Source organism: Telopea speciosissima, chromosome 11 (assembly GCF_018873765.1).
Source record: "Telopea speciosissima isolate NSW1024214 ecotype Mountain lineage chromosome 11, Tspe_v1, whole genome shotgun sequence".
In the NCBI taxonomy this organism is placed as follows: Eukaryota; Viridiplantae; Streptophyta; class Magnoliopsida; order Proteales; family Proteaceae; genus Telopea; species Telopea speciosissima.
Window position 1 is genome coordinate 24,118,590 of NC_057926.1, and position 26,553 is coordinate 24,145,142.

Sequence of the window (26,553 nt, forward strand, 5' to 3'; positions counted from 1 at the left end):
ATACCCCCCAAGTATAAATGGGAAATACAATGTACATGTGAGAAAGGTTTTCCTAGTAATTATGATTTAACATGCCTGTGTACTTGCATATATAATATATATCTCTACATGAAGTAGTTAAGAATATGGACTTCTGAACATCGAGTAATCCATTAGGTGGACCTGCGAACATGCAGCAAAAACAACATTTTCAATGTTTACTGTAAAAACCATTGACTTATATCTGTAGATTTTTTATTTCTCCTTTTCAATTTTTCTATACTTGCTAGCCATGTGGATCCAGCATATATGTAGGCTATTGGTAGGTTCTACATTCCCTCATCACTGGGTTTGGGTTTGGTGATACATGCAGCTATGCCTGGCATCTCAAGTTTATATCTGCACTATGTAATGAGAAGATTTACCTACTAGATTAGTGAACGTTCAATGCTCCATAACTCATGCATATTATTCCTACTCGCATTATACTCGACATACTATTATTAAAAAAAATAAAATTCTAAGATAAATTTGAAGTTCCATGAAATTTCTCTGCTTCTACTTATCTTCTATTAATGCAAGTGTGGGAGGGAAGGAGCACAGAAATTGGATTCTGCTTTGTACAATACTTTATGCATCTTCGAAATGAACAGTGGTTATCTGAAATTTGCAAGTTTTATACCATATGCAATTGAAAGTACCTTGAATTGTCATTCATGTTTATTTCATACACTTGTCTCTGCAGCAAGGCAACTAATTTTACTGTCACTTTTACAAAGGTGAGCTTCACCAATGTATCCGCTTCCCTTAGATGCTCAGTAATACTGAACCAATCACTGACATGAATAGTGTAACATAAGCTATCAAACATGGTCAAACACCATTGGCTAATGACTCCATTACTTGTGTTATGATCAGGCTGTAGGCCAAGTACTGTAAAACTGTACTTGCCTGTGGACTTGCTACCATATACGATTTTCAAGATTTCCTTTTTCCGATTAGATTTTTCCTTATCTTCCATTAGCAGATAAAATTGTGTTTCTGAAATTATTAAATCAATAACATGAATCTTGCAGATTACGGGTTCAGATGAAGACAATTTTCCCTCTACTAGGAAAGTGCAACGTGACATATGGATCCATCAACATCCTTCGAATTGTAGTGACCCTAATGTAAGCTTCCTTGTAGCTGATTGGGAAAAGCCCCATGGATTTGGTATTGGAGCTCAAATTGCTGGAATGTGTGGTCTTCTTGCAATTGCAATTACTGAAAAACGAGTACTTGTGACAAACTACTTTAACCGAGCTGACCATGATGGCTGTAAAGGTAAATATCATAATCATGAACATTACTGTAATTTGTCTGAAGGATTTTTTCTTATAAAGCATGACTCTTTCATATTTATATGATGCTCTACATTTGAAATTCCATCTTTTACACCTAAAAACCCAATGCAATGTATTTTTTAGGTTTGTGGTTGGCTGAATTCTACCATCTCAACAATATCCAACTTAAGATATGATTAAAACTAAATTCCATTTTTTTCTGGCTAGCTGTCTTTGTAGGTCCATTACGCTCTCATTGGTCTTGCTATTTCTTTCCTAAAACATCCATGGAGTGTAGAGATCGTGCATTTGAACTTATGGGAAGACCAGAAGCATGGGAGAAGGGAATTGTCACAGGAAAAGATAATTACAGTACAAAGAAAATATGGATGCAAAAAAATATCAAATCTTTTACGATGGGATTTTCTTTCCATGCCAAAAGATGCTACCCTTTCCATGGTATATAATACAAATATCCTGTATATAAGGCAGTTCTCAAACAACGGCAAGCGTAGCAGGTCCCATATAATTTATTATATACCACAGAAATCATTTCCGTCGTATATAAGTTGCTCTTAAACACGGAAAGAATAGTCTGTCGTATATAATATCCTATACACGACGGAATATTAACCGTCGTATTAAGGTAATTTCATACGACGGTACACGTATGTCGTGGTATATACATACTGAACCGACACATAGCTAATTTCCGTCGTAAAAGCTTACGACGGTAGTCCATCCGACAGTTGTGCGACGGATTTTTACTGTCGTAAATACTATTTTTGGGACCCAAAAAACCTTTTGGCACGGAAAATTCCCGTCGCAAAAACACTGATTTCTTGTAGTGACCCCAAGCATGGTCCCCAGCTCTACTTCAGTGAAGGAGATATTCACTCCCTTCACAAAAGTATTGACTCGACGCCTCACTGCGTCCTCTTGGATGACTGACAGGTTGGAGTAGAAGTATCCGACCAGCTTGTGGTAGTAAAGCATGGGAGGAGACAACATGTTGAACCACCGCAGCTATCAAATTGCTGCCCCACCTTGAAGGCAACCAGCTCATCAGGGATAGCATCCCTCCCCACTATGATCTTCCGGTCATGGAAGTTTTCATTGTACAGTTTCTCGACCTCAGCAGACACGAAAAGATTGGCATCAATGCCACTGGTGCTGCTGCGGGAGCCCTGTTTCCCCTTGTCGTAGGAGCCATTTCAATTTACTCGCCTACACACAAGTAAAAGAAGACAATACATGTGTTTGGTTATTCTAACCTTGACAAGAATATAAAGAAATTCATGTAAATTTTAGCAACTTAATAATTTAAATTTGGGAAATTAGAATTTGTTAGGGAATGTAACTCCCCTAAACATGGGTTTAAGGAGAGGATTCCCGATGGGAGTAATAAAAAAGGGAAATAAACACATTCAAATCATGGAACCATATCCTTCCCAAAAACAGCAAGAAATTTGGGAGTTTTCTCCTAACTTCCATCTAGAAAATTGACATTGTTGCCAAACAAGTAAGAGTACATCTAAATTACAACACATTCATGAAATGTATGTAGTTTAGAACATATTTCCTAGTATGAATTTGAATTGCCCAAAAACAGTAGGGAAATTTCGATTTTGGGAGGGGTTTACCCAACCCTTGCCCTAATCGATGGGTAGTGGTGAAGTGAAATGTTCACAAATGGATTGAAGCAATAGAATCAAAGAAAAACACTATTCCATTGCCCTTCATGCAACTTAGCACAACAAAAATGAAAAAGGGAAGAAGAAACCAACAAAACCCAAGAAAAAGTCTAAGAACAAACCCTAGGAAACCAAAATGGAGAGAAGAACACATACCTTGAAGTCGGAAACTTGGGTCTTGGGGATGAAGGGTTCAAATCCACTAATTGAGAGTGTAGAAACTTCGAACAGATGAAGGCTAGAGCTCCCTTGCTCCGTGCCTCCGCTCTCTCCAAATAAGCCAAATGAGTTTTGAAAACCTGCGGTTTGTTTTTTTTATGAAAATTTCACGAACGGACACACGAACGGATCCACTATCGTGATTTTGTCCGTGAATCCGTCGAGCGTAAAAGTTGAGTTTTTCATTCTTTGAACTATACCGAACATCGAACGGAACCACGACCAAGGATCCATCCGTAGTTCCATACGGCTCGGTGTTTTGGCCAAAGTGGGCACCCTGAGAACGGAGCCACGAACGGATTCACATTGCAAATCCGTCTGTAAGTCCGTCTAGCCTATTCTGGCGGCAGAGTCACGAATGGAGTCAGAGGACTAGTTCCGTCCGTGGATTTATCCGCATTCTAAAGGGCTTTTGGCCTATTTTCTAGCTCAGCTCTACTTTGGAACCTTGGCTTCCCTCCTCTGTGTCACGCCCCAAACCACCCCTTGGAAGGATTTAGGCAAGTGACCGGATATCCTACGACATCCACCAATCCCCAAGGATCTAGAAGCAGTATTTACACGTCACAAACCACACCATGAGGTTAAAGGATAATAAAAGAATATCAGAGTGCAACGGAAGATCGAACTACCCACAGACGATTTATATAACTGATAATAAGATCCCAAATACCTATGTTATACCATATACATATCTGTTTATGTTCCATAAGTACATTATCTTGGTAACTACACTTCTTGAAAAAAAGAAACTTAATAATAATAACAAAATCGTCGCTGAGCAACGAGATGAGGAAGATCTGCAATTCCATAGACAGCTTCCCCGTAATTGGCAAACCTGTTCCTGTAAAATTAACTAAAAGAGAATACAAGAGTGTGAGCTCCACCGAGCCCGTGAATGAAATATAAACCATGCATGCACATGCAAGCACAACCAAATGAGTCCTAGATGAGGTGCAAATCATTTTATTTATTAGCCACCTAACATCACAACTAAGTTAGGTCAGTGCTACTATAATCCCCAATACATGTATCCCTGGTACGGGCTTGGTTACCCCTTCCCGTGATACACCCATTGAGTTGTCGGAGAGGACCAGTCAGCTCCAGCATCTCCCTACCCAGGTCAGCCTGACCAGCCCTCTGGGATTAACCTGTTGGGTAACCGTTAGTTTTTAGCTCAATTCTTTTTTTTTTTCTTTGGATTATATTATGACATAAAGCCCGTCATATAGCTCCTGACATTAATTTTGGCATAAAGCCCGGCATATAGCTCCTGACATTAATTTTGGCATAAAGCCTGGCATATAGCTCTTGACATTAATTGTGGCTCCCACAAGCATCCAACACCTTAACCCCTGTTGGCAAGGGTACGTAGTACGGGTGATGAAACTCTAGTCCCATGTCTATATGGCATCGTATGAGTCAGGCGGTGTCAATCGTATCCCATAATACGGGCTACCACAGGCCTCATTTCCAAGCTGGCTACGGCATCTAATCTAGCAATTCCACATATAAGCATTATCATACATTTCCAATGTTCATCAGATAAGATTCAGAATTCAAATGAGAATATAAAATAATTTAAAATAATTAAAGACAGTAAATATTGTTGTTGTTGTCATGACCCCTCAGTCATGTTACATCTACACTCATGATGTAATTCCACTCACCTTGGTTTGATCCTACTGGTTCAGTTGTTTGTTCAGTTCCGGCCGGTATCTGGCTGTGCACCTCGAGCATGAAAACAAATCCTAAAGTAATAAATAAAAAACATGTTATTTTAAATATTCAAAACTATTTTGGATAACTCAGTATTAGTCTAGGCTCCTAGGTCTATCTCTGTGCTCAGTCCGAGATCACTTTCAATTCTCTGGGCCTTGCACTGGGCTTTAGGCCCAAGTCCCGGTGCATGGGCCAGTGCCTAGGGCACAGGGGCAATTTGGTCATTTTTAGTGCCCATACCTGCCTCTAGGTCAGAACATGGTCCCACAACAGTCTATGCCATAATTACACTGCTGTCCACTTTAGGTCAGTGATGTAGAATCAAACACATCAGTGCAAAGTCACATGCGGGGCCCACTTGGGGTTCCTAAATATTTTTCACATATGGACAGATGTGGGGGAAGGGCATTTTTTATCATTTCCCACTTCCCACAGTGTCCAGGGATCAAGGCCATCAGGATATTATAGATCTGCCCCTTCATTCCTAAAAGATTCCATCACTGGGCCTTACACTGGGCCTTGCTGCATCGCCCAGTGCATCGCCTAGTGCCTGCAGAATTGACCTTGGGCTGAGTTTCCAAGGTTAAACCTGCAGGGCTGGGCCCACACTTGATCCTCTGCATGTTTGGGGATCTGGGTAGCCCTTGCAATGGTCTATCTCATGGTTCCATTGATTTTCCCATCAGGGTTCCAGTCAGCCTATCTGTGGCTGCCCAAAAAACCCTAGTGAATAGTATTCAGGGTTTTATCAAACCTGAAATCTTGGATTCAGCCACATGCAAGGCTGGATACGCATGTACAATAGGGTTTCAGCGCTGCAACCACCTAGGGTTTGGTCTCTGCAGCCCTGGCTTGCAGTCTGGGCTTCAATCCATCAACCAAAAGGGGATCTGGGCAGTGCAACCATGCACAGCCAGATTTCGGCCAAGGCAGCAGCATAACTATATTCTGATTTTTACTAAAAAGCCCAGATCTACCATGCACAAGGTCTGCATGGCTGTTCTGGACCAAGGCTGGGCAAACCCTAGCTGGTCTGGACTGCCCAGGGTTGCAAGACACAACATGCAAGGGAAGGAGATAGAGAACAGCAGGTATGTACATGATTTTATACCTGAATAATGCTGTGGGGGGAGCTCGGATCAACCAGGGATGGAGCAGCAACCTCCCTTCTTCTTCCTTCCTTCTTCCTTCCTCTCCTTCTTCTTCTTTCTCTCCTTTCTTTCCTCTCCTTCCTCTCTCGGATTCAGATCTGCCAAGGTCTCTAAAATGAGCCCATGACCCCCTATTTATAGACTTAGCCTCTACTGAGGCCTGTTTGTCTGCTTAGGTCTCTCTTCAAAATGCATTTTTAGACTGATTCTCAGTCATTCCGGGCACTCTGGTGAGGTCCACAGTGATCCGAGAGTATGAGGTGGTCCCCCAGACTCTCCTCATCCTATGGAGGGTGCCCATGGCCAATAGGAGTGGTCCCCACACATCTGTACAATAAAATACAGCAATTTCCCACTCTAGGTGATGTCACTGGGCCTTGCTGCATCGCCCAGAGAATTCATCTGCAGAATTGTTTGGATTGAAATGAGAATTTCAGTCCATTTAGAGACATAATTGGGCCATGGTTCCTTCTAGGAAAGTGAAGCTCTATGAATCTAGTTTCTAGGAAAATTAAAATCAAAGTAAAATAAGATTGGGTTATGAAGTTATGATATTTTTATTACACGAAGGTCAACCTGTAAAAACAGCCGGATCCCTATTTTGACAGCAACTTGAGCTAAACTTTCAACTAACTTAGAGACAGAAATAGGTAATGGTGTCTTCTAACTAAATGCAGCCCTATGAGTTTATTTTCCAAAAAAACTGAAATCAACATAAATGAAGTTAGGGTGGTGGAGTTATATCATTTTAACTAAGAGAAGGTCAATCTGTAAATTAGCAGAATTTGTCACTTATGTTGGGACTTAAGATGTATGTATGGAATTGGGTTCTCATCATCAAATCAATCATGCAAATTGATGTTTGGGTCTTAAAATGTTTTATCTAAAACATTCTAGGTGATGAGGGTCATCATTAGTTTAGCCTAGAACTAGGATTTAAGTCCAAGGGTCCAAGAATCAAGGGTTGGTACCTTCCTTGGGCTGTACATTACAAAGGTCTGCATCCATCTTTTGACAGGTATGTAGGAAGATATCCTCGGGGTTTCTCCATTAAATTCAATCACTGGAGTGACACTCCACAGTGTGCTAAGATGCAATGTTAGGGGTTTCCTGTCCTACATTCAAATCCCCAGCCAGTTAGGGGTGGGTTTGACATCTGTGTGTTCCTAGACACATTTTGTGTAAAAATTTATTATTGGTTCCCTCGAGGCATTTTGCATTGCTACCCTATGTCTTTTGTGCTAACCTGTGAAGCATCTTATATATGACAGGTGTTGAAACATGGTCAACACCCGCAACTGGAATCGTTCCCCTCCTAGGGATGACGCTGGCGATGTTTCTGAAGAGGTGATGAGCACATTTATGTGTGAAATCTTAGGGCAATGGAGCATGCATTTTTATACTTGGAACGGAGCTACTCAAGGTTTTTGTTTGTGTTTTCAGGTTTTGGGAGAATTCTTGTGAAAATGGAGCAAATGATGCTAAGAAGCCATTTTTAAGTTGTTTAGTGGTGTTTGGCAGTAGTCGAAAGCGCCCAAGAGTCGAGAAAATCAAGTTCGGATTGAGCACTAAAAGAATCACGCCAATCAGTCAAATTTGAATGTGAGTACAGTGGGCCTCTTAGCATAATTTTGAGGTGTTAATAGTATGGATGCGTAGCCCGTCGAGTCAGCTTCGTAATGGTTCAAACGGCACTTGATTCCGAGTTGAAACAAAGAAGTTACGGCCGTTTCCGTAATGACATGCGACAATGGCATGCCACTGTTTTCAATTTTTATGACAGAGGTTTGTTTATAATTATTAACAATCGACCGGGGACAAAGTAAAACGGAATTTGGATTCGAGGGGCCATATTGCAATTATCAGAAGTTATCTTTTCTGTTAGCCGAAAGATTCCATTTGGAAGGCTCTAGAGCAGTTCAACTTCAACTTAAGATATCTTGGGCTCCCGAATTCCAAATTGGAAGAAATTTGGGTCTATTTTGGGTGATTTTTTGCAAGGAATGCAATAGTTAGGCCTATATAAGCACCCCATGCTCCATGTTTTTTGAAGGACAGAATGGGTATTTTATTTATTGTGAGTGGAATCCTAGTCATCACTCTCTCTCTCCTCCAACTTTTCAAGGGCACTTTTGGGATTTTACTTTGGATAGATTTCTTTGAAGAAGATTCTCTCATCCTTGGAAGATTGAAAAGTCAAAGATGCCTTGATCTCATTGCTTGGAGAAGATACCTACAAAAAAATGGAAGCACAAGAATAAAATTAGAAAGTCCACTTTTTAGAAAATAACAGGTTTAGGGAGCTAAGCTTTGTATCTCTCCCTCTTTCTATTTTTTTTTCTTTTTTTCTTGGGATTCAAGCTTTTTGTAAAGGAAGGAGAAGGGAATATTTCTCCTACCTCTTCTCTCTTCTTTTCTCCTTCTCCTATAAATACCCATGCTTTGGGGTTGTAAAGGGTGTTAGTTCTAGTTCAGTTTTAGTTCAATTTCAATACAATTTTAGTTCAATTATTAGTGAAATTTTTTCTTTTTCTCCTTCTAATTTTTATCTTTCTAAGTTTCTAGTTTGATTTATGAGCTTAGTTTAATGGTTGTAATAGGTTTAATTTATGCTTTAATTTCAATTTATGTCTTCAATATGGTTGTAATATTTTAATTCTAGTTTAGTTTTAAAGCTTTTTAGTCTAAGTTCCTAAGTGTGTGAGAAGACTTGGAGATTTAGAAAAGAAAGCCATGCAAGGATTAATCAAGTGTTCAAGCTTCATCAAATTACATTCATGCAAGGCCTAGTTAATTCATGCACTTTCAACTTTGGTAGAAGGAGTATCAAGTTCTTTTTTTTTTTTTTTTTATGTTCTTCTTCTTCTTAACCTCTTAATTCTTCTAGTTTCTAATTTATGCTTCTTATTCTCTACCTCTTTCTTCTTCTATTAGTTTTATTTTATTAGTATTCTCATCTCCATTAATCCCTCCATTCTATTAGGAATTTTCATTCTCCATTATTTTTATTTTCATTCTCATTCTCTATCTCTCTTATTCAATCATGCTTTTAGGATTTTATTTTTTAGTTACTATTATCATTATGCTTTATGGTAGGATTTTAATTTAATTATTTTTGTTTTAATTTTAGATTTGGTAGCGTCATTTCAAGTGTGAGAAAGCAAGCAATTTCAATCCGGTTCAAGCACCTTCGGGTTTTACCTCTCTAATCTCTTAGTCTCATTCTCACCCTCTCATCTCTTAGGCTGCGTTTGGTAACGGTCTGAACAGTGTTCTGAACAGTTCTTTTGTTCAAAAAGAACAAAAAAATATGAAAAAGTGTTTGGCTTATCGGTTCGTTTTTTTATTCTTTAAAGACCGAACCGGACATTTTTGAAGTAAAAGAACGTTCTTTACAGACCGTCTTGGAGACGGTCTGCAAAGAACAAAGAACAAATCGAGAAGGCTATCGAGCAAATCCCGTGACTTCACAATCGAAAGAAACGCGACTTCACAATCGAAAGAAACGCAACTGCGAGAAGAGGAGGGGAAGGAAGAGAAGGGAAACGCTCGAACCACCTGCAGGTACAATGGTTTCTCTCTCTCGCTCTCTCCTTCACGCTCTCTCTTCCTTTCTCTGTGTATCTTCCTCTCTCATCCTCTCTTTCTCTCTCTGTCTCGCTCGCTCTCTCCCTGTCTCACTCTCTATCTCGCTATCTCTGTCTCTCTTTGCTCGTTCTTTCCCTCACGCTCTCTCTGTCTCTCTCTCTCTGTGTCAATCGTTGTTAGATTGTGATTTTGACGAGGACTGAATTTTTTCCTCCCATTTGTGTCTCAGGAATCTCAGGTTTTGGATCTACAACTGTAAAATTAGAAGTAATCGCCGAAAGGTATGATATTGGATCTGTTGAAATATTTGATTTTTAGGTCTGGATGGATGTTAGGGATTTTGGGGATGCTGGTTTGTGAAGGTAGTAGATCTGTAGTTCTCTGATCTGTCTTCGTAATGGCTGTTTTATGCTAAGTTAATGTTTATGTTGGCTTTGAATGGCTAGTTGGGCTGTGCTAGATTTTGCATAGTTATGGACTGTGCACATCAGCACTTTTTCATTGTAAAAATGACATCCATTTTAATGTACTTATATCTGATATATCTGCAAAAAAAGAACAAAAAAGCACAGTAGCATATGGTCCTTTAACAAGTTGTACATGGCTCTAATTTTTATATATTGTCCAGGATGTAGATGAAAACTGGAACATCAAAATTGCGGCCAACAGCAAAAGTTCGGAGACAATACAGAATAGATACCCATTGTTGGATATTAATAAATGCAGGACAAAAAGGAGTAAATCCACTAAAAATAGACTTATCCAGGAGAAAGATGCCATAGTAAATTTCTATGACACGAATTAGTTAAATCACCCCTCAGCAGTTTCCCTGTTGATAATCTTTTCCTGCATTTATTCTCTGCTTTGGGCCATTAGCTGATTTAGCTGCGGTGGTTCATTTGCTTCTTGATGGTGAAGTATGTGGGTGCTTCATCTTAAAGACAAAATACTGCACTTTTTACTCTGTTCCAATGTTGGTATTTTGGAAGTCCTAGAGAGGAGGAGAGATAGAAGCTTGCTTTATGAGAGCATTGAGTAAAGGAGTTTTTCATAGAGTAGTTTGGTAAATGAGATAGGAGCTTGCATTATTTGGTCTCTTTTCTTAGCACTTTGTTGAATGATGTATATGTGTATTGCATATTGAAAATATGCCCTTTGTTTGCTCCTGAAGTTTAGTGCCTGTATGTGTCCATACCCATTTTTTGCCATACATGTATTTACTAACTATAGCGGCATGGCCACGTGGCGTGGTCTTTGCTTTTTCCTTAACTTTAATGTGGTTCCCTTGGCTGTTCTGTTTTAGATTTTTTTGCAAGATTATCAATTAGTAGTGTGGGCTTGATAGGGTTCTGTCATCTATCTATTGTTTTGTCTTGATATGAATATGTTTTTTGTACAAGAAACTGTTGATTTTGTAAAAATGGGAACTGATTCTTTAAAGAGGGGAGTTGTAGAGAACAAACAAACCAAAAAAAAACCATCTTGCACATGCCCAAAGCCCTCACAAATCTAGAGCAATGGAAAAGAAAAATAATAAGGGTGGGGGTCAATATAGAAATAAATTTTGAACTGAAGAAAATTGTAAGAGCAGACTGAATCTAAACTTTGAGAAGCACGAAGAGATGGAGAGGCTTTTTTATTTGTACCTGAAACAGGCTTTAACAGGCTGCGGGTGGTGGTTGTGGTTGTGGCGTTACAATTCACTTCAATGTTGCGAAAGAATTAGTAAGAAATAGAAGAAAAAACAACATTTGGCAATTTGTGGGAAGTAGATAAAGCCACGAAATGGTTGGTAGGTCCAAAGAGTGTTGATCATGTGAGGTGTTGGAGCAGATAAATTAATCTCAAAGATTAAATCAATCAACAGATAAAACCAAGACAGCAAATACCCATTAGCTCCGGGCGATCAAGCAATTAACACCAAATGTATATGCAGTGTGTGAGTTGTTCAACTACAATGAAAACATGATAAACTAAGAAAACAAACAATGATGATTTCATGTCAGCCATAGAAATCCATATATCTCAGGGCTAGCAGCTAATGTATGTAACATTTTAGTTTGATAGTGCTCGAGTTATCTCAAAGAAATTAATTTCAACAAAACAAATAAGTTGATATATCAATAATAACTTTAATGCCTTCCAAAATGGCAAAACTCCTTAGCCTACAGTAGAATGTAAAAAGCCATAAATCAACGACATCAAACGCAACGAGAGAAATGGAAAACCTCAAGATCACATTCCTGTAAAAGCCTTCTTCCCAACTCCACCAGATGATCCAGTAGGGATCACTTTCAACACATTAAACCTCACTGTCTTTGACAGTGGCCTGAAAGAAGGGAAAATCACATACTCATGACTCAGTACCAAACATCAATGGGCAATATGAAACCTTTTTTTTTTCTTTGGGGGAGGGGGGTGGTGGAATAGAAACATTAAAACAAGCATTTTGCTTAGCCAACAAAAAGGAAACTTTATTGAGTGAAAGAATTGAACCTGCACTGGCCGACTGTAACATGGTCTCCTTCTTTCACACGGAAACATGGAGATATGTGTGCTGGAATGTTTGAATGCCTCTTTTCATATCTGATATAGAAAGGAAAATTCAAAAATAAGGCCCAATTATATAGAAAGAGAAAAAAAAAAAAAGATGGAGATAAAGGAAGGTAGTGATAAATACTGAATTTTACCTCTGATATTTCTTGACATAATGAAGGTAGTCTCGACGGACAATAATAGTCCTCACCATCTTAGCACTGTGGCAGGTGCCTGATAGAATACGGCCCCTGATTGAAACATTCCCAGTGAATGGGCATTTCTTATCGATATATGTTCCTGCAAACAAGAAAACAATTGTATAATCTTCAATCATCGAACTTTCCCAGATAAACAACCTAAAAGCATAACAGAAAAGTATCATATCATTACAAATATTTGTATATCAAACCATATTGTATAGCACATTATAATAATTCTGGAGAGAGATTAGAATAAAGAAACTAAACAATGTAAGTTTGAAAACAAAAATATACATGTACAACTGGAACTGAAATTCGAATAAAAGGAGCACTCTTCACTGAGAAGGACATAATATCAATAACTGAGAATGTGTTGTCAAATCCAAACTATGGTTAAACATCAGACAAGTCTATGGACACATGGGCCAGATCTTGTCTAAATCTAAGCATATATCATGCAGTGTGATTCAGATGCTTTTCTTAATCATCACATTACTAAAAAACAAACAGATTGAATTGTTGTATAATGGACTTAAACAGAATAACAAAAGTGAACGTAAATATGGCAATAAAAATGCCATATTTATAATGGACTTAAACTTTGAGCTCTGTCTCTGTCTTCAACTCATAGACCCAAATCCACCAAATCTCAGTCCTCTCTTCTTTCTCTTTTACAGAGTCTCTGGTTTGCATATCTGTGACTGTTTTTTTAAGCTCTTAAACACATATTTCCAATTTCTTTCCCCTCTTTAATTGCATTTAATATATCTTTTTTCCCCCCTTGGGTAATTGGGATAGATTTGTCTTTAACAACTCATGACAGGAGAAACGGTTCCCTGCTGCATAGCAGTATCAAAGCTCAGCAATTCGGAGTTTATTCTTGAAAAACAAGCACATGTGTTCTTCTATGCAGTCCCTTTTATGGGCCTTACAGGGACTGAATTCTCATTGCTTTCCTTGTACGATTTGTGGGTCTTCTCTAATTTTTTTTGTTCTTACTTGAAGATTGCCCATCGCTTACTTCAGTAATTTGTTCTATAATTTTTAGTACTTTTGTTCTTGGCCAAAAGGGCCAAATCTGTGTGGTTAATACCTATATGTAGCCTTGAAAACAACATGTTTGTATGGAATTGTTTGGGTCTTTTGGTTATGGTTGAGGAGTGGTTCTCTTTCAAGTGGACTAATCCTAACTTTGCTCATTGTGATCAAACCTCCTATTTCTCTCTTCTTTTTTTTTAATCAACATTCTTCAATTCTTTGGTAATGAATATGACTATTTATTTTTTTGGGTAATAGATATTTTTATTTCATATTGATTGTTACATAATGTATGTGTTATTATTCAGATATTATGGCTACTTCATCAAGGTCAAAAGGAAAATCAAAAGTTGGTCCTGTATCTTGGTCCACTACTGAGGTTGCCTTACTAGTTCGGTTGATGGTAGATAATGTAAGGGCTGGCAACAAGAGTGGGGCAACCTTCAGCAAGAATGGGTGGGATGATATTCAGACCCGGTTGGAAACCACTCTTGGTAGGGTGTTCGATAGGGAACAGATAAGGAACAAGTTCAACAAGATGAGGATAGATTATGGAAGTTTCAAGTCATTACTTCAAACTACAGGATTTGGATGGAACTCAATCACCCCAGGCGATTCTTGATTGTGATGACAAGTGTTTGGGATAAAGCTATAGCGGTAAATACTATACTAATATCTTCTTTGGTTTGATCTAAACTATTATATTTAGTCTTATGTTGATTATGTAGTAAATATCTAATAATTTATTTGATATTGTATATAGGCAAATTCAGGATGGAAAAAATTTAGGCATCAAGGTTTGGCACATTGGTCTGAACTCCAAATTATATTTGGAGATTCTTATGCCCGTGGAGATGGTCATTTGGATAACACGCAAGACTGGGTGACAACTGAGATTGATGATCTAGATGTTGATGATGAAAAACCTACACCAACCCACACCACTTCAATGGGTCTAGATGACTTTGAAGTCAATGAGGTTGAGGAAGATACTACAGTCCATAAACAAGATAGAACTCCAACAGCTAAACGGAAGCGAAGTATGAGTGGTAGTGTGACAACTGCTTTGGGATATGTTGGGAAGTTATGTCAGATAAAGATAGAGAAGGCAACTGCAAGTGCTGAGGCTACTTCTGAAGTTTCCGGCCATGGCACTTGGTGACTCCTATCGATACTAGTGTTTTGGCATGTACACGTGTCCTTGATGAGATACGATATAAGTAAGGACATGTATCCGAAAGCCTTAAAACAAATTAGGGAGTCGGGACCGTGGAGGGAGTCATTCATTGGTTGTAGGCCCCGGGAGGATGTGGCTGTTGGAGGAGTTATAGGGTGATGTTATTTAAATCGTGTGGTTGTTTGAAACAATTTACTTATGTTATGTTTAATTTGGATGGTATGATGATACAATCTTGTATTTTTTTAAATTCTGTGTGGTGGTCTGAAACAATTTAGGTTGTGTTATGTTTAATTTGGATGGTATGATGATACAATCTTGTATTTTTTTTAGTTATGTTTGAAACAATTTACTTACTGTATTATATTAAAAGTTTATTACTTGTTGTGTATATTTAGCGGTCATGACAACAATATACCAGTTCAGTAATGACTCTTCAAGTGATGAGGATGACTTGATAATGGTAGCTGCAACTTTAGTTGCCGCACAATCTCTATATACAAGAGAACCTTGTAGGGATGGTAGACATCCAGGATCAATTATGGTCCATGAAGTTTTGAGTGGTCACGCGGACCGTTGCTTTCAGAAGTTTAGCATGGAAAGACATGTCTTCCAAAATCTATGTACACTGATGATATCTAGAAAGTGGTTAAAAGACAGTCGATATTTAAGGGTGGATGAGCAAATAGCCATGTTTATGATGATAGTAGGAAGGGGTTTCTCTAATCGGGATATTCAAGAGGAGTTTCAACATTCTGGAGAGACCATTAGCCGTACATTCAAGCGTGTTTTAATGGCTATGGGAAAATTGGCAAAAGAAATGATCACACCACCAGACATCCAGAAAATTCAGTTAGACATGCAATCAAAACCAAAATACTATCCTTTCTTTAAGGTAATATACAATCAATACAAGTATGAAAATTCAATTATTGCAATTTTTCTTATTTTAGTATGACAAGTTTATTTTATGAAATCTGTTTTTAGGATTGTATTGGAGCAATAGATGGTAGTCATATTAGTGCCATAGTGCCTCAACAAGATGCTACTCGCTACAGAAATCGAAAGGGCATTACCACACAAAACGTGATGTGTATATGTTCTTTTGATATGCGATTCACGTATGTTTATGCGGGTTGGGAGGGCAGCGCTAATGATTGTCGTATATTTGAACGTGCAAGGAGAGATCCAACATTACAGTTCCCACATCCACCTGAAGGTAAAACCCATTTAATTCTACTGATATATGAAGTACTTATTGGTAAAGTTGAGTTTTTCCTTACAATGGTTTGTATGTGTAGGAAAATATTATGTTGTAGACTCTGGGTATGCAAGTCAAGTTGGTTACTTAACTCCATTTCGAGGTGAGAGGTACCATATTCCAGACTACAAGGGAGCTGGGAGAAACCCAAAGACTGCTAAAGAGCTGTTCAACTACAGACATTCCTCACTTCGGAATGTAATTGAGCGTACATTTGGGGTTCTGAAAAATAGGTTTAGAATATTAAGACATATGACTAGTTACTCAATCAGAGATCAGACTTACATTGTGATGGCCTGTTGTGGGTTGCATAATTTTATTCGTGTGACGAACAAGAGGCAGACAAAATATTTGCTGGTTTAAGTGTTGATGACAAAGTAGTCATAGATCCACTGAATCCTGTACACTTGCCTTATGATACATCTATGTCTACTCTCAATCAGAGAGAGAGTGCAAGAATCATGAATGGATTGCGGATAAACATTGCAAATGAATTGGCCATAAGTTGTAGGATGGCGCAACTTACATGAGTTTCTTTTGTATTTGTTTGACCAAACTAGATATTCAATCAGAGAGACAATGCAAGAATGTGATTTGAATGAGTTTCTTTTGTATATGTTTGACCAAACTATGGCTTGTTTATGTAACTTCTGTTGGATTTTATAGAGTGATAATTGCGGATGTGAATTTTTCAATGGATAGAAGAAGGCATGACCTCATCTTCTAGCCAACAGACTAATGTATCAGTGGTTTGTCCCTCAGGCTCAATAGCTGTATCCGCTCCGTCTTCTTCGAAATTTCTGAAAGGTTATTGCAAGAGTGCAATTATATCCTCGGAGAATCATGCCAAGATGTTCAAAGACATCCTTAAAGGTCTTACCAAGTTAGACTTGAACAAAGAAGAAAATTAAATCATGAGAGAGGTTGTCAAAGTTGTAATTTAATGACTTTAATTAACTATAAGTTGACATATTTTAATTATAGACATATTTTAAATTATGTTAAGTTTAGGAATTTATTAGATATTTTAATCTATGTTAAATAAGGAACTTATGAGACAATTTTAATTTATGTTTGTAGAGAAACATGTATTTTGAGGTAAGGATGGCATTATTGTAATTAACATCAAAGCTGCATTCGAACAAATTTTACCAAACACCATTTCCGTTCCGAACAGCGTTCTTGAGAACGTTACCAAATGGTTATTTTTGGTCTCGAAACGCCGTTCCAGACGAAGAACGCAAAAGAACGTTCTTAGTCAAGAACGGGCGTTCTTTGTTCAGACCGTTACCAAACGCAGCCTTAGCCTTATTCTTCTTTTGTTTTTTGTTTTTTTTATGTAGTTGTGGTGTGTGGCTACGATTTATTCCTTCAAATCCACGTTAGTTTTGATAGGTTAGATGCTTATGTGTTAGGACACCAATTCAATTCCTTAGATGCTTAATTTCAATAGATGCTTGTGAGTTAGGATACGTTAGTTTAATTATCATTAGTTTAGTCCACCACTTTAATTAATTTGGTTAACTTTGCATTGCTTTTAAGTGAGTAAAATAGAGTGGCGTACATCTCCTTGAGTTCGACCCGTAGCTACGATTGATCTGTACGCTTGCGATTATTATTTCTTACAACCAAGTTTTTGGCGTCATTGCTGGGGAGATATTTGTCCACTTTGTTTTTCTTATTTTTTAGTAATTCGGAGTGCTTTATTTTCTTGTCTTTTTCCTTTTCTTTTATATATATATTAAAAATAAAATAAAATAAAAAAAAAAACCTCATCTTGTTTCTCTTCTGTTTCAAAGACTGTGCGCCTAATCTAAACTCTTTCATATGCCCAAACCCAACATCTTTTGGTGTCCCTCATAGGATTTAGTTACCTATGATGCTACATCTTGTTTGGGTGGATTAGCATGTGACTTATAGAAAGTAGTAATAACATGGAGAAGCAACTCTCTCAACTGATCACCATGATGCAGAAGGAAACGGGTAAACTATCTAGTCAGCCTGAACCTAATCCATGTTATAAGATTCCAGTTCAGAATGAATTGCCCCATCCCCAGTTTAATGATGTTGAAAATCCACCACCCCAGTTTAACGTTAATGAGAGTCAACCTCAACAAGATGATTTTCAAGATGATTTATTTGTTGAGATTGAGTTTCCTGAAGATGTTAGTGAAGCGACGTTTGATGAGCCACCTGGGGAAGTCCAACTTTTACCTGAAATTTCTGATCTTAGTGAGCCTAGTGTTTCTAATGATTTAGAATCAGATTTTCATGATAGCATAGAAACCCTGGAAATTCGATCTCCCTCTCTCTCTTTGGAAAACCCAAATGATTGTCATACTAAGGATTGTTTTATCCCATATGTTGATTTGTCCAAACCTCCTAGGTTTGATGATTTTATAGAGGAGGACAATGTTAGTCATGATGCTCTTCAAGCATATTATCGTGATCCTTATTTGGCAAACCAAGTTATGCAAAGGATGGATAGTTTTATTACTAGGATGGGGCACAAGAGTTTGGACTGTTGAGTAGGGTGAAAGGAGTGGACATCCCTTTGACTACTGCTTCACTAGCAGAGATTTTGAGTTTGCCCAATATTGGGGAGAGGTGTTACTACAAGCCTCGCATGGACATTTCAGAGATGTTTTCTTTGGAGACTAGGAGGACAGTCTTCAAAGCATTGACAGGTCACAGAGCACACCTAAATCTGAGGCTTCCTACAAGCCTAGTGCTAGAGTGATTAGTAGGTATGTTACCCACAATATCTACCCCAAGGGCGGGAATCGGGGTAGCATATCTATGATGAGAGCCTACATCACCTATTGTCTCTTGGGAGCTAGCAGAGGGGGTCCAATCATCAACCTCCCATATCTTTTGCTCCAGGCCATGTTGTATCATGTGTAGAATCTTGGTGATGGGAATCTTCCTTATGGGAAATTCCTTACCCTAGTCTTTCGGTACTTTGGGGTTCCTTTGGCGGGGGAGTACATAGAGAAGGACAGATCCAAGCCCATTGATAAGACTTCAATATTGAAGATGAAAGTGCCAGGAGAGGATCCACCAGAGGTTGAGGAGCAGATTGAGATGCAGCAGGGAGATGAGGGATTAGATGCGGAGGAGCAGGGTGATGATGTACATGATGAGGAGGTGCACAGAGTGGAGCAGGGTGACATCGAGGGCATACATGGTGAGAGGCAGGACATTGGTACAGAAGATGTGGGTCAGGGTGACTTTGAGGGTGTTGACACTTGATACACTGACTTACCTGCCTATAAGGCGACGGGTGCCACCAGTTCTCAGGTTTCAGGGCCTTCTGAGTGGACACAGATGATGTCACATTTCCAGAGCCTCGGTACCCAGCTTTCAGACATTGCGACTAGGATGGACCAGGGCTTCACTTCTTTGGAGAGCAGGGTAGGATCCGTCGAGCAGTGCCTAGATTTTTGGAACAGATTCTACAGAGTTGACTCTTGCCAGACACAGCCTCCTCCGAGCGACTTACCCCCTATTGAGTAGTTCCTGTCGATTTATGCTACATGGTTATGACTGTCTTCTTTTTTTTTTTTTTTTTACTTATGTACTTTTCTTTGGTTGGAAAGTTTCTAGTTTTAGTTTAGTTTAATTTTTTTATTTTCCTGTCAGCTTATGTAATTATTGGATTACAGTTCATGTAATTAAAGCTTATGTAGTGGCTTAGCCACAGTCTTCTTTAGTTTAATGGAAATTATGCACTTTCGTTTATTTACATTTACTTCCCTTGTAGCTTTTAATTACTACTTGTTTTAATATTGATAGCTTATTAACCATAATCTGCATTCCATGAATGTAAGAAGAGCCTCACGCTCTGATACCAAGCTCTGTCACACCCCAAACCACCCCCTGGGAGGATTGGGTAGGTGACCCGAATTGCGTAATGGCAATCCACCAAATCCCACAGATCTAGAAGCAGTTATTACATTCATGGGATCACAATCATTCACTTTACCAAAGGCAAGATCAGAGTGCTGCAGATATACTACAATTGCAATAACAAATAGAAAGCGTAGCGATTCGGGGAATGATGATAATATATACATAGATAAGTTTCTTCTGATACATTTCCCAACAACCCACAACCTAAGAAACAAAGCTGATAAGAATAAAACTAAAGTTACTACATACATATATATACAGGGTGAGAAGACTCAACCCTAAAAAGAAAAAAAAAATAAAACTATAACAGAACCATAGGCAGTACAGGGAAATACTCCTAACAAAAACAAAAAGGAGTCCCCAAGACAAAAAGCATCAGATGCACTCCTCAATGGCCTTCATCAAGGACCACCGAGAATGCACGCATCATCAGCACGACCTCCGTCGGGGTCCACACCAATATCATCATAATAATTAGGGCTCACCTCCTCGTAATGAGCTTCCATGCCACAGAGGCATCGATCTGCAAAATCATCTAAGAAAAACAATGTATAGCAGAGTGTGAGCCCCCACTGAGCTCGTGCGTAAAATATATCATCATGCATGCACGTGCAACCACAATCCATATGATCCTACATGATATGCAAGACCAGATTATTTATTAGCCACCTAACATTACAATTAAGTCAGGTCAGTGCTACTACAATCCCCCATACATGTAACCCTGGTGCAGGCTTCTAACCCCTTCCCGTGATACACCAATTGAGTTGTCGGAGAGGACCAGTCAGCTCCCGCATTCGTTCACCAAGGTCAGCCCGACCAGCCCTCTGTGATTAACCTGTAGGGTAATCCATCACATTTTCTCATTTCTTTTCTTTTCTGGCATATAGCCCGGCAAATAGCTCAAAATCACCACTCCGATGTAAACACATTTCTTTTCATTTCGTTCCTTTTCTTTTCTCATATACACATATGGTCACCCTCACAGGCATCCAACACCTAAACCCCTGTTGGCAAGGGTGCGTAGCACAGGTGATGAAACTCTAGCCCCATGTCTATATGGCATCGTATGAGTTGGGTGGTGTCAACCGCATCCCATTCTACGGGCTACCACAGGCCTCATTTCCAAGCCGACTACGACATCTAGTCTAACAATCACAATCATCATATGAGAATCACAGTGTTGATCAGCAGACATTTAGTGTTCAGTAATTGAATAAATGAACAGAATTAAATATCACAACATTTAAGATTTTATAAATATTTGCTGGCATATAGTTACACATGCATATATGATAATACTTCACTCACCTGGGTTTGGTTCTAGGAACTCAGTCGTAAAATCAGTTCCAACAGCAGTCTGATTGTTGACCTCGAGCGCGGGATCAAATCCTAGATGTAAATAAAAAATTTTCATATTAAGTTTCCAGTCAGTCTCTAGTAGTCCTAGGGTTAACCTAAGCTTATTGGGTTGACCCGGTGTTCAGTTGGTTCTCACTTGGAATCACTGGGCCTTGCACTGGGCCATAGGCTCATGTTCCGGTGCATCATCCAAAGATGGTGGTCTAGGGGTAAAATGGTCATTTTTAGTGCTAGTACCTGACCCTAGGTCAGATTAGGTTCACAATACTGTCCACAGCTTGTCTGTGCTGTAGGACCAAGCACAGGCAGGGTTTCCATCACCTACGGGGCCCACTTGGGTTCCAAAGCCAATTCTTCTTAAGGATAGATGTGGGAAAGGGCATTTAGGTCATTTCCCATCCTCCTACACTGTCACATGGCCATTGGGTGAGGTTCCCCAGGTCAGATTGCAAAAATTGCAGCAAATCCTTCACTCACTGGGCGTTGGGTGCATCGCCCAGAGTCTGCAAATCGACAATGGGTTGAGATTCCAAGGTTGGGCTTTATAGGCAGTGTTTAAATCTTCACCCCATGCATGTTAGGGTGTTAGGTAGCCCCTGGGGTGATCTACCATTTGATCTAAGTGAATTTTCCTTTGGGCCCACCATTGGGCTGATAGAGGCTGCCCAGACAATCCAGTAAATAGTGTCTCAGGGTTTTCTCCAAACACGAATCTCAGTTTCAGCCACATGCAGGGCTGGAAACAGATGTGATGTAGGGTTTCATGGCCGAAATTACCCAGGGCTAGGTCTGTGTAGCCATGGTTTACACCTAGGGTTCCAAACAGTCAGCCAGTAGTGAATCTGGGCAGTGCAGTTGTGCACAGCCAGATTCGGCTCTCATAAACAGCAAACCAGAATTATAAAATTTAATAAAAATCACAGATCTCCATACTCTATGCTTGCATGGCAGATCTGGAGCTGTTCAGGGCAAACCCTAGCTGTTTTGGGCTGCCCAGGAAGCAGGAACATCAACAAACACCGAGATAAGATGGAGGTAGCAGGTATGTATATGTGTTTTGTACCTGCACAAGGCTGAGAGAGCTCGGTTCCAGGCTTGGGTGGGGTGGCAGCCTCTCCTTCTTCCTCCTTCTTCTTTCTCTTCTTTCTCTCTTCTTTCTCTCCTTTCTTTCCTCTCTTCTCTCCCACGAGTTGAACACTGCTAGGGCTCTAAATGAGCCTAAGGCATTGCTATTTATACGCCCAGCCCTTATTGAGGCCTGTTTGGCTATTAAGGCCCATTTGTAAAATGAGTTTTTAAATTGATTCTGAATGATTTTGGGCACACTGGTGGGGTCCACAATGAACCAAGGGTATGAGGTGGTCTCTCAGACTCCCCTCTATCTATGGAGGGTGCCCATGTCCATATTGGGTGGTCCTCACAATTAAAATCCATTAAAATATGTTGTTTCACTCACTGGGCGATGTCTCTGGGCCTTGTCAGCATCGCCTAGTGCTATCGCCCAGAGATCCCAGCAAAGCTGAATCTCAGTGGGGCTTGCTCAGGGGTTTGACCCTTGGTCAGGCATTGTCCCCATATGCCATCTAGGGGTTTTTACACACTTTTACAGAGGTGGGTCCCACAGTTATGGGGAGGAGAGAGATTACTTGGAGTTCAGGCCATACATCATGCTATGAGCTGTGCACTTGCAGGGGTCTGCTATCCACCTACTGACAGGCATGTAGGATGATCCACACAAGGTTTCCTCATCAATCCAAACCACTGGAGTGATACTCCACCGTGTTTTTGGTTGCCTGATCAAGGGTTCCTGTCCTTCAATTAAAATTCCAGTAAGTCAGGAGCAGGGTTTGACACAATTTCTTGGGTTTCTATGCTAGCATGAAAATCTGATTCTAGATCAATAGAAACACTAGGCTCACTAAAATAAAAAATTTCAGGCAAAAGTTGGACTTCCCCAGGTAGCTCATCAAACTTCGCTTCACTAACATCTTTAGGAAACTCAATCTCAACAAATAAATCATCTTGAAAATCATCTTGTTGGGGGTGACTCTCATTAACTTCAAACTGGGGTGGTGGAATTTCAACGTCATTAAATTGGGGATGGGGCGGTTCATTCTGAACTAGAATCTAATAACATAGATTAGGTTCAAGTTGACTAGGTAATTTACCCGTTTCCTCCTCCTGCATCATAGTGATCAGTTGAGAGAGTTGCTTCTCCATGTTATTACTACTTTCTATGAAAAGGGCGACGTTCTTCACAAACTTACTCATTCTGGCCTCCTCACCCATTTTTGAAAACTCAGGGGGTTGTTGATATGATGCACGGAGAGGTGGCTCATTGAGATTCAATGGAGGGTTGGGCATTAGAGGACCAAATTGACCATGTTATTGGAAATTAGGGGTCCAGCTTAGTTATTCCATTGATCCCACGAGAAATTGGGATGATTACTCCACCCCTGATTGTAAGTACAGAAAGAATTGTACTGAAATAGAGGACTCACATTCTTATCACCATTGCTACCCCCATAAATATTAGGGCATCCTTCCACAACATGGATAGTCTGGGGATGAGACCAATCAAAATTTCCTGAAGGCCCATAGTTGGGTTGGGGAGCAAAGTTGTACTGGGGTGGTGCAAAGTGGTTCTCTAACTCACTACTTTTGGCCGCCCTAGCCTGGTTAAACCTTTCCCCTAAAGTCATAGGTGGAGGTGTGTCTCCCATTATTCTAAACATACATAAACTAACCACCTATCCAAAATTGAGTTCTCTCTAAAAACAATATTTTTTTTCAAACAAAAAAAAAGGACAATCACAAGAAACACGAGGGAATTAATAGAAAGTTGGTGCATTGCCCTCAAGGATTGAAACAATGGTTCCAAAGCTGTAAGTTTGTCATTTAGGTTGACAGCAAGGGAACTCGTATAGTCTTCGCAAGCCACTTACGTGCGACTCCATGATGGATTTTGATGTAGAGTGGGGGACTACTATACGTTTTTGTTTCCAAACAAAAGCACTCACTATGTTGCTTTCCTGTTGTCAAAGTTGGTCACCTCCAAAGATAGGTCACATGCCAATCCAAACCACCCAACGAATCAAGGGGCACCAAGATTGGCTGGGTTTGGGCATATGAAAAACTTTAGATTGAGCGCACAGTCCTTGAAACAGAAGAGAAACAAGATGAGTTTTTTGTTTTTGAAAAAGAAAAGGAAAAAGAAAAGAAACTAAAGCACTTCCAATTACTTAAAAATCAGAAAAATAAAGTGGACAATAATCTCCCCTGCAATGGCGCCAAAAACTTGTTTGCAAGAAATAATAACCGCAAGTGTACGGATCAATCGTAGCTACGGGTCGAACTCAAGGAGATGTACGCCACTCTATTTTACTCACTTAAAAGCAATGCAAAGTGAACCAAATTGATTAAAGGGTTGAATTAAACTAACGTGTCCTAACTCACAAGCATCTAGCGAAATTACGCATCTAACGAATTGAATTGGTGTCCTAACATATAAGCATTTAACCTACCAATACTAACGTGGATTTGAAGGATTAAATAACCACAGCCACACATCACAACCACAAAAACAAAGGAGAGTAAACCTAAGAGATTAGAGAAGTAAAACCCGAAGGTGCTTGAATCGGACTGAAATTGCTTGCTTCTCTACCATAGTTGAAATGACGCTACTAAATCTGAAAAATAAATAAAAATAATTAAATTAAAATCTTAACCTAATGCATGATGATGATAATAAGTAAAAAAAAATAGAATTCCACAAGCATGGAAGAATTAGGGAGGTAGAGAATGAGAATGAGAATAAAAATAAAAAGTGGAGAATCAAAGTCCTACTAGCATGGAGGGAATAGAGGGGATGAGAGTGAGATTAAAATAAAGAAAATGGAAGAGGTATGAGATTAAGAAGAAGAAAATAAATAAAAATAAGAACTAATACTCCTTTCTACCAAAGTTGAAAGTGCATGAATTGATTAGGCTTTGCATAAATGTAATTGAAGAAGCTTGAACAACTTGAATAATCCTTGCATGGCTTCCTCTTTCAAATCCTCTAAGTCTTTTCACAAACTTAGGAACTTAGACTAAAAAGCTTTAAAACTAAACTAGAATTAAGATATTATAACCATATTGAAGACATTAATTGAAATTAAAACTTGCATAAACTCATTACAACCATTGAACTAAGCTCATAAAATCAATCTAGAACTGGAGAAATCACAAATTAGAAGGAGAAGAAGAAGAAAACTCATAAAAAACTGAACTAAAAATTGCATTAAAAGCTGAACTAAAACTGAACTAGAATTGTCTCTTACAACCCAAGAGCATAAGGTATTTATAGAGGAGGAGAGGAGAAGGGAGAAAAGGAAGAAGGGCTCCACGGTTTTGGGAGCTCTTCTCCTTCTAAAACCGTGAAGGGGAGAGAGAGAGAGAGAGAGAGAGAGAGAGAGAGTCCCAAAAATAAGAGAATATTGTCCTCGCCTTCCTCCTTTATATGTTTAAATCCCAAGAAAAAAGAGAAAAAAGAGAAAAAAGAGAAAAAATAGAAAGTGGGAGAGATACAAAGCTTAGCTACATAAACCTTCTATTTTCCAAAAAGTGGACTTTCTAATTCTAGTCTTGCGCTTGCTTTTCTTTGCAGGAGTCTTCTCCAAGTAAAGTGGTCAAGGCATCTTCAATGTTTGACTTTTCAACCTTCCAAGGATAAGGGAATCTTCAAAAAAAAAATCTATCAATAGTTAAATCCCTAAAATACCCTTGGCGAGTTGGAAGAGAGAGAGATTGATGACTAGGATTCCACTTAATCAATTAATATAATACCCATCATGTCCTCTAAAAATCGTGGAGCCTTGTGTGCTCTAAAAAATTATGGAGAGTGGATGAGAAAAAAAAAAAGATAGGAGATAACAAATAAGAGAGAGAGAGAGATAATGTGGGAGGGAGGAGAGATGGGAACCGTGGAATGAGATGGGATAAGGAAAAACAAAAATAATAAAATATAAAAAATGGAACAGTGAAAATGGAAAGTGGATGGCAGAGAACGTGGAAAGGGAGATAAAATAGGGGAGAGAGAGATGAAGAAGTTAGGAAAGAGGGAAAGAGAAACGTGAGTAGGAGAGAGTATTTTTTTTTTCTTTTCTCCTCTCCTATCTCTCCTACTATTTCTCCTTTCTTTTTTGTGCAAATCCCATCTTGGCCGATCCTTGCTTGCAGCCCACTTTCTGGTCAAACTTCTAATTTGAATATGAAATTCCTCCTTTGTCCATGGTTGCTTCAGTGAGAATTATTTCCATCCTACCCTTGATCACATGTGAATAGGTATAGGTTCCATGTGGCTTTTCTCTCTCCTCCAATAGTGAAAAATGCAAAAAGAGGGTAAA

The 26,553-nt window shown here is 39.1% G+C and overlaps 1 protein-coding gene across 1 annotated transcript; it reads right to left on the reverse strand.

Annotated features, from left to right (window-relative positions):
• Positions 1-11,758: 11,758 nt before the first annotated feature.
• LOC122644888 (40S ribosomal protein S11-1-like) lies at positions 11,759-13,365 on the reverse strand. The gene is made up of 4 exons (XM_043838258.1): positions 13,349-13,365; positions 12,369-12,572; positions 12,175-12,264; positions 11,759-12,007 (listed from the first exon to the last, which is right to left on the reverse strand). The coding sequence occupies exons 1-4, from the start codon at positions 13,363-13,365 to the stop codon at positions 11,914-11,916; spliced, it is 405 nt and encodes a 134-aa protein (XP_043694193.1). The 3' UTR covers positions 11,759-11,913.
• Between the last annotated feature and the right edge of the window lie 13,188 nt (positions 13,366-26,553).

Coding starts and splice junctions, on each gene's coding strand:
- LOC122644888 (XM_043838258.1), bottom strand. Junction 12,265..12,368: donor TATGTCAAGAAATATCAGAG/GTAAAATTCAGT, acceptor TTTCTATATCAG/ATATGAAAAGAGGCATTCAA. Junction 12,008..12,174: donor GTTACAGTCGGCCAGTGCAG/GTTCAATTCTTT, acceptor CCCTTCTTTCAG/GCCACTGTCAAAGACAGTGA.